This window comes from Impatiens glandulifera, chromosome 8 (assembly GCF_907164915.1).
Source record: "Impatiens glandulifera chromosome 8, dImpGla2.1, whole genome shotgun sequence".
In the NCBI taxonomy this organism is placed as follows: Eukaryota; Viridiplantae; Streptophyta; class Magnoliopsida; order Ericales; family Balsaminaceae; genus Impatiens; species Impatiens glandulifera.
In genome coordinates this window covers 22,595,796-22,604,938 of record NC_061869.1, presented here as the reverse complement: position 1 = coordinate 22,604,938, position 9,143 = coordinate 22,595,796, and the positions used below count along the sequence as shown (strand labels likewise).

General features: G+C 31.7%; 2 protein-coding genes and 1 non-coding gene across 3 annotated transcripts; all 3 read right to left on the bottom strand.

Annotated features, from left to right (window-relative positions):
- Window positions 1-1,876: 1,876 nt before the first annotated feature.
- Window positions 1,877-3,751, bottom strand: LOC124912130 (BTB/POZ domain-containing protein At3g05675-like). Its single transcript, XM_047452693.1, has 2 exons — window positions 2,443-3,751; window positions 1,877-2,369 (listed from the first exon to the last, which is right to left on the bottom strand). The coding sequence occupies exons 1-2, from the start codon at window positions 3,658-3,660 to the stop codon at window positions 2,073-2,075; spliced, it is 1,515 nt and encodes a 504-aa protein (XP_047308649.1). The 5' UTR covers window positions 3,661-3,751; the 3' UTR covers window positions 1,877-2,072.
- A 2,511-nt stretch (window positions 3,752-6,262) lies between these two features.
- LOC124911960 (putative protease Do-like 14) lies at window positions 6,263-8,661 on the bottom strand. Its single transcript, XM_047452503.1, has 11 exons — window positions 8,528-8,661; window positions 8,323-8,440; window positions 8,140-8,247; window positions 7,874-8,035; window positions 7,665-7,789; window positions 7,381-7,592; window positions 7,206-7,287; window positions 6,980-7,122; window positions 6,787-6,907; window positions 6,621-6,713; window positions 6,263-6,481 (listed from the first exon to the last, which is right to left on the bottom strand). The coding sequence occupies exons 1-11, from the start codon at window positions 8,543-8,545 to the stop codon at window positions 6,362-6,364; spliced, it is 1,302 nt and encodes a 433-aa protein (XP_047308459.1). The 5' UTR covers window positions 8,546-8,661; the 3' UTR covers window positions 6,263-6,361.
- Window positions 8,662-8,686: 25 nt separating this feature from the next.
- TRNAG-CCC lies at window positions 8,687-8,757 on the bottom strand. The gene has a single exon. It is a non-coding gene; the product is annotated as a tRNA-Gly (tRNA).
- Between the last annotated feature and the right edge of the window lie 386 nt (window positions 8,758-9,143).

Below are 9,143 nucleotides of genomic sequence, written 5' to 3'. Positions count from 1 at the left end.
GTTTTTTTTAAGTGGTGATATTGATTTGCTTAACATTATCCAAAGGCATTTGAGATTAAAAATACTTTGGGATTCCTAGTATAAATAATAACAATTATTTTTCTAATAAACAAAAAGAGGTAAATATTTAAACTCCATAAGTAAATTGACCATAATTTTGAAAAAAATGAAATTTGTTTGATAAAAATATTTAAAATAATTAATATCTAAAGATAAATTAATTTATTTATTAATTAAATAAGTAATCAAATTAATATCTAATTAATAACTAACATAAAAAAAATCAATCCTTCTAATTTGAATTAAAATTCTACCGTCATATTTTAATTTTTAACTATCAAATAAAATATTTAATTAACTAAAATATTAAAATACTCTCATATTACTTATATTAAATTTTAAATAAATAAAAAATATTTTAATAATTAAAACCAAAATAACTACTCCCTTTCAGACTTTTTTTTTTTTTTTTTTTTTAACAAAACTCAACAAACAAAAGACCAAGATCAAGCGAGCTCTTATTGAAACTATTTGTATCTGACCTACTTACACCCTTATTGAAACCATTTGTATTTGATTCATGTGTATTCCCTATATTTGTATTTGATTCCCTAAAAGACGAAACCATTTTAACCATTTGTAATTGATTCATGCAAGGCCCGGCTCAAGGACGGGTAAACCATTTGTTTTGTTAACCATTGTATGTTATTCATGTCAGGTTTAGGGTCGGCCACCTAAGGCACCATAAAAAAATACTTGAAAAAGATTTGAAGATGTGATCCTAATAAACATTAGTATATCATTTAAACAAAGACTTATTTATTTTATTAATTTTAATAAAAAAAAACAAAAATTATTGCACGTTCATTATAACATAAAATATAGTAAGTAAAATAAAAAAGAAATATTTTTTTTTCTGACTAGACAATCCAAACTTGGGACTAATATGGGATAACCGGGTCGTGTACTTCTTGGTACACGATCCATTAGGTCAACCCGACCCATTAAACTTATCGTATCTACCATTTTAACCCAAACACGAACAACGTATTAAACGTATTAACGGGTTGTGTTATACACGAAATTAACTTTGAGTGAACACGTTTACACAACAAGATTTGACACAAAAGACCTAAAATTTATTTAATTACAGGTACACAAGCGGTAAGAACACGATTACCCGTTAACACGAATTCACTAGTTAACACAAATTTAGTGAAAATAAGCGAATAATTATTATAAAAGAAAACAGAACTAAAGAAATGATTTCTTAATATTTTCCTTGCTGGTCGAGTTAGATTTTTAGGAGAGAAAACAAGTTGAGAGTCTTTCCTATGGCTAGAATGTCGATCTCGAGTTGGGGTCGTGAGATTAGGTGTGGAAAGGTCGAGTTTGAGGAGGGAGAATGAAGAAAGGAGTTGACTTGGATGTTTGAAAAGGGACGGATTATTTACGGGTCGGAATCGGGTAACAGGTCAAACATGGGTAACGAGTAGCCCGTTATTCGTTAGACACGATAATTGAAATGGGTCATTATCATGTCTAACGGGTAGACACAATAGTAACTCGTACACGACCCGTTAACAAACACGAAAAAGGCACGACACGAAAAAAACACGAACCGTTAAGGACCGACCCAAATCCGTTAATAACGTGTAGTGAGTGTTCGTACTAACAGATTTATAGGCTTATCATCTCTAACTCTAAGATATGATATTTTATGTCTCTTTCAGACTTAATAAAAAGAAAAATCATATTCTAGTCTATGCATGCAGCAAGATTGGACTGGACTTGTATATATACAATTCGGATTGCTCACATTCACAAAGCAGAAGTCACAACTTTTGAACCATTTCAATCCCCCCGCCAAATGATATTGAACTATAAACATTTGCATGCCCCCTTTTTTACCAAAGAAATGGAACAAGTGATTGAGCTACAACTACTATTGACATGTAATCTAACCGAAACAAAACAGATTAAAAGCTAAAGTTGATAATGTACCATTTCTAGTTCTAGTTCTCCCCAATCCGAAACACATTACTATTATTAATATTGACAACTTACCACACTCATGCTGATGATGATGATGGGTTTTCTGCTTCTGCCTGTGGAGGATGAGAAGCTCGACGAAACCAGGTAGTGAAGGCCGTGATCAAATGAGGACAATCTTCAACATTTCGAGTTGAGAAACTAAGACATCTCTGTAACAATTCCTGGGCATCTGACATTGGCAGTGTAGAGATGATTCTAAGAAATGTCTCTTCAACCTCTACATACAATGACTTGTTACTCGAAAAAAAAGGAGATGAGCTATCTTTGCAAAGAGCCAATACTGGAAGCCAATCTTTCACAAGCTGCATCCTACCCTGCAGGAATCATCATTTCAATTTTATAAGATAAGGAGAAAAGAAAAATATCAATCAAATCAAGAACTTTTACCTTTTTATCAACCAAAACGCTTCCACTAGCAACAGCAATGGCAAGCCTGCTAGTACATCGAAGCATTACAGACGGAAGGCCAGGCACAATGTTCTTCCAAGCATCATCACGAAATGCCCTCAGTAAATCTATTGTGAATAAAGGTTGGCTAATCCATCTTTTCACTGCATTCTCTGCAACTCTCAGTTCAATCATCCTCTCCACCAACCACAATAGATGTTTCCCATTAGTCATTGCCGAATGCAGATTCAACCTTTGAATAGCCTCTGTATCGTTATGGTACCCTCTAAAATCCGGACTCGAATACTCATCCAACGACTCCTTCACCATCTTGAAGCTAGTCTCAAACGCCCTATTCAACACTTTACTCGTTGCTTCCTTCGACGATTCGCGAAGAAGCATCGCAACAAACGCCTTTGCAGAAGCCATGTTAGGATGGTTATTGATTGCCGTAACTATTAATCCATGAAGCATTTCTTCACAAGAATCATTACGCAAAGGCAAAACCCTACCTAACAGCTCACGAGATTCTTCTTCTCTGAGTAAGGGGAGAAAACTTAGAACTCTCTTCTCCTCCTCATCGCTCCAAGACACGGCCTCCAAGAACCGGACGCAAGACTTAACGCAATCCTCAAACAACAACTTGAGAGCAACAGGAAGAATAGAGAGCGCTACCGAGACGCTATCGATCACGCTTGTGAAATCGTTAGTATAGAGAAGCTCAAGAACAGTCAAGTGATCTTCTATAGATCCAGTAGCGTTCGGAACCACCAAACCGAACCGATACATCTTCCGATCTGTTTCGCCTGCTTCAGGTTCCGTCTGCCAGAGATCAGATAATAGAGCAGCGAAGTACTTAGATCTATGGATGATGACATCGGAATGGAGATAGACTTGAATATCTTCAACCTGCTCTGTGGAATCAAACGGAGCAGGAACAGGAACAGGTTCAGACTCATCCGAATAGAGAACAACAGATTCATCAAGGTGGAGTTGCAGGAAGACATCGGCGGTGGATGAATCGTTAAATCCGCCAAATCCGCCGGAAGAGTGAGAGGTGGAGCGGCAAAAGGTCTTTGGCTTAAGAAATGGTTCGATCGGGACCGCGTCTTCACGAGATGGATCGTGGGAAGATGAATGACGGGTGCTGGTACTCCCAATCCGCTGTCTCTTCTTTGGAATTGAGGCGCCATTGGCAGAACCTGCTGTGATTGTCATCGTATGGGAATGGATAGATAAGAACGAAGGATGTGTAAGAGAGAGAGAAAGAAGTTGAAATTAGGAGGTTAGAAATGTCCGTACCACCATTAGAAAGAAAAAGAAGTCTATGGTAGAAGAGACACGTAACTACTCTCATTCTTATCAGTTATTTCAATATGTTATTTAGTTTTGTTTTTTATAATATTATTCTATTAATAAATACCAATAAAATAAAATAAAACAACTTATATGAAAAAGAAAAATATAAAAATAATCTATTATAAAATAATTTTAACCATTTTATCGTGGTAGGTTTAGTTTTTTTTTATTATTATTTTCATCTTATTTCTACGTAATACTTATAAGAATGGTTTAAAAGATTAAAATTTTATGAATTTAATTTTATTTAAAAATACTTTAAGTTGAAATGGGATCTCGTTCATTCTCGATAAATAAAATTATAATTAATTTATTTTTACGTTAATTCTCGATAAATAAAATTATAATTAATTTATTTTTATGTATGTGATTTGATTAATTGATATTTATGTGTTTTAATTCTATTATTAAAAAAAACTCAATGCTTGTTATATCCATTAAATTTAAATATATTAATTTGTTTTTCATATTAATTTGTTTTTCTTTCTCATATGAGAAGAATATTATGAAGTTAAAAAAAATTATGTTAAGAAAAATGGAATAATTATACTAAAATGTTCCTAAAAGGAAAAAAATGTATTAACTAGTTTTTATCTTGATAATTACTTTTAATGAAAAATAATTGTTTAATATTTTATATAAAACAAATGTGATTAAATTAAACTAAATTAAATTTGTTATACAATTTATTATTATTATTATTATGTTAATGTTAAATCAAACCAAGAATAAATTGAAATCCTCAACCCAAATTATCTATAATTTATAAAATCGTTCAACAAAATCCAAAAGTTGGATTGAATCGGTAGATTTGAATAATGGTTGAGAGCCTAGGGGTGTTCAACCGGCTGATTAACCGGTTCCGGTTAAGACTGATTTTATCTTTTATTTTACAAATCGGTTAACCGACCGTTAATAGTATCGGTTTTATCGGTTCTGATTCTACCAGTTTTGGTCGGTTTCGGTCAGTTAACCGGGTTTAACCAAGAACTAATTAAGTAATAAATTATGAAATAATTTTTTTTAAATTATTGTTTGCAATTTCCTATTATATTATTTTCCATGGTTTATATTATATTATATTATAATATAATATATTATTATTATAATATAATTTATTGATATATTTAGAAATATATTATAATATATTTTAGAACTATTTTTTATAACTATTTTTATTTTGTTAACTTATAATTCTACGCTATTTTATCATTATAAAAATAATTTTACATATTTTAATGAAATTATTTTAGTTTAATTTTAATTTATTTTTGTAAAACATTTTATATAAATTATAGTGTTTTTAAAAATTAATTCTATAAAAATTAAAATTTAAAAATTAAAAAGATTTATAGATTATTAAATATTATTTATAAAATAACTAATACAAATTATAAAATATAAAAATATATAATTAAATTATTACCGGTTTACCGGTTAAACCGTTAGGAAAATAGATAAACCGAAAACCAAACCGTTTAACCGGTAAAAAACCGATAAACCGAAACCGCTAGAACCGGTTAACCAATAAACCGTTAAAATGAAACCGGTTAACTATCGGTTCGATTGGGTTACCGTTTTTTTTGCACGGCTCGACAACCACGATGATTCAATAAAAACCCTAAATAAAGTCCAAGAATTCTCTGAGCCCTAGTCTAGTCGAGTCGTATTGAACGATAATAGTTAAAATAAAAAAAATATACCTAATTTAATTACAACTTATAATTTGATATCTAAATATTTATGATAATAACTAAATTTTGAACTAAATTATAATATACATAGTTATTATCTGTTTAAATATAGAATTAATATTTGTATTTTCAAACAATTTTTAGGTTTGATTGTATTATTTTATCAATATTCTTTTGTGAAGAAATAAAATAGATGATCAAATGAAAACTACAATTTTTTTTTCTTTTAACCGATTTGAATAGTTTGTGGTATATTTTAGTATACAAACTAATAAAATTGATCATATATCCTACTTCATTTTTATAATCATTATTATTATATTTTTTTTCTGAAGTCATTTCTCTTTATTTTTTTGATTACAAGTGATTTTTTTATTATTAGATTATTATAATACATTACACAAGGTTATTGTACTATTTATTAGTATTATTATATATAATTTATTATTATATGATAAATTAAATATATATTAATAAAATATAACTAATTTTAATATTTCAATAATTTAATTAAATAAAACTATTTATTTATATTATATATATATGTATATTATTATATTAAATTTTATACAATCATTCAATAATATATATATATATATATATATATATTATTTCTGTTTTTATTTGAGTTATATTTTTTTTTCCATTAAGGTGAACTAGTTAATTAAAATCGTGACATTTTATTCTCTCAGTCATCTATATCCACTATATTGCAATAATAATTCTTTTTAATTATTCTTTTGTTAGCATAAAAAAAAACAAGGATAGAAGTATCAAATCAATATTCCTTAAAAGTAATTGTTGTAATCTTTTAGTTTTTCATACCAGACTTTTCTTTGAATCCTTAAAAGAGAGACAAACAACATTTACACACTGGGATTTGCCTCCTCAGGGATAACAGTCAAAGTAATAGAATTCTCACCAGCTCTTCTCATTACAACTGCTTTTAAGGGTATCCCAACTTGATCTCCCATCAGGTCAACAATCTGCACCCATCAAAAACCACACCCAACCAAACATCGTGTTTAAAGAAAGACCAACAAGTAATAAAAGTGGAGACTCGTAGGCTGGTAGAGCACATGAAATTCATGTCCTCAAGATTATGGGTTTGAGTCTTCACAATACCTCTTTGATGCTTCCAACAGGCTTGCCATTGAATTGAACAACAACATCACCTGGGAGAAATCCCGCTCTGTCAGCAGGTGAGCCTGGTGTTACCTGTTCACGCATTTCCAAATAAACAACACCAAATTGGAAGAATATTATGAAAGCTCCAAAGATCCATACATACCATAGGTACAAGGACACCATTAGTCACATCTGGGAAAGAGTCGTCCCTTTCCTTTAGTTGAGCAATAATCATTTCATTAAGATCAATCATTTTCAATCCAAGCCAAGGTCTCACAACCATCCTATAAACAAACCCATCACATTAATCTATTTGATCAATCAAAACATGTTTAAAAACTCTATACACATTTTACCCTCTTTTCTTGAAATGTTGAATAATTGTCACAACGGAATCAATTGGTACAGAAAAGCTCAATCCATCAGCAGCCCTTATTTTCATAATGTTCACACCTACAACCTCACCATCAATGCTTACAAGAGGTCCACCCGAATTACCCTATTCAAACACAACATGTTTCTTAACTCTTTAAAACTGTAATCAAATCATATATAATCGATGGACATCAAAGTTACACTCACAGAATTAATAGCACAATCAGTCTGTAAGTATTCCCTCCGCATTCCTCCAATACCCAAGTCGCTGCTTTTGCGATCAACACAACTAATAGGGAAACAAATTTTACAAACGAATCCTCAAAAAGAGTACCAGCAAGCCAAATGATGAACTACAAATAGTTAAGATTCATAAGAATACCTCACAATACCAGCTGTAACAGTATTCTGAAGGGAAAGAGGACACCCCATTGCAAGCACCCAATCTCCAGGACGAAGGTTGCTTGAAGTGCCAAGTTTTGCAGATGGAAGCGGGGTTTTGGAGTCGATCTTCACTATTGCAATATCAGAGTGCAAGTCCGCGTTGATCAATTTTCCTTCAAATGTCCTACCATCTTGTAATGTTACATCAACCTGTAAAAGAACTACTCTTAAAGCTCATACAAAACCAAATTAATTAATCAATCAATCTTTACACTGACTGACCTTCCCCACTTTGGTTGATAAGCCATGATGACTCACAACCAAATGAGCGCAAGTCAATATAGTACCATCAGAATCGATTATGGTACCAGAACCAACACTCTTTCCCAAGGTAACTCCGTGTAAATCTGTAAAATGAGAAACCCTTTTAAAGATCAAACACCAAAAACTGAAATGTCAACTTCTTCTTTCAACAGGTTCACTATAAACACCTTGTGAGACAGACAAATTAACTACAGCAGGACCAGTTATCGCAGCAGCATTGGCAATTGAATCTCTACTGAAGCACCCATTACAACCTTTAGCTTCTTTGCTCGTATCTGCAGGTGGTGGAATATCTCCTCCAGACCTAGAGAAAAACAATGGCACATTTCCTGCCATTACAGAACCATGTATACATATTGAAGATGAAAAGGGTTGGCTCAAGATGAGTACAATAATTAAAAAAAAAAAAGATAACCTTTTTGAAGAGACCCACCTGGGGAATTAAAAGAGGGATGAAGAAACATTGGTCCCCAAGTTCTCCATGGCCACCAAGATGGATGATCATGCTTTGGGATAGTAACAGAAATCCATAAGGATGGTCCTAAATGAGCAGAATAGTGTCACTGTCGAAATTGTAGAATGGTGAGACAGGTGAAGATTAGAAACAAGTATTTACTTGTTGGGTCTGTGTCAATGTTTGAATAGAAATAAAGACCGGATCCAGCAGCAGCAGTAGAAGCAGACAAAACGAGAGATCGAAGAAGAGAGCTTTTGTTGGATGTAGGAAACCACTTCTGTGAGTTCAAACAAGAAACAAACACTTAGGAGGAATAGCGAAAAGCAACAATCTATGAAAAGAAGAAGAAGAAGATGAAGCCTACCAGAATAGTATTTCTCATGGTGAAGAAGAAGGATGAATCATGAATGGGATTCGATTCTACCAGTGAAGAAGAAGAAGCCCTAATCAGAAGTTCCGCTGCAAGAAATTTAGTTCCAAGGTTTGGAATTTGGATTGATATTAAAAATGAACAAAAAAGAAATGCGCATCCGGGGAATCGAACCCCGGTCAGTACCGTGGGAGGGTACTATGATACCACTACACCAGATGCGCTTGTTGGAGATCATTGATTCCATATAATTATTATAAAATTATAAAATATTATCTTTAAATATATTATGTAATTAAAGGCTGAGAGGGATAAGAATTAATATTATATATTAATTAAATAAGTCATTAAAAATATGTATTTAAAATTGGGGGTAATGGTAGGTGGAAGCCCTAATGTAATGACATAACTACCCTATTGGGTTAAATATGTGTTGCATTTATAATTTCTCAAAATAATTATAAAATTTGAAAGATTGGAGAATTAGTTTATTAATATAAGTTAAATGGAACCATCCAAATGTTTGACAATGTTTTTGATGTAATAAATATTCTTATTAAAAGAAATCTAAGAATTCCTAATTTTTTGTTTTTTAATTGGTTATGGCAAT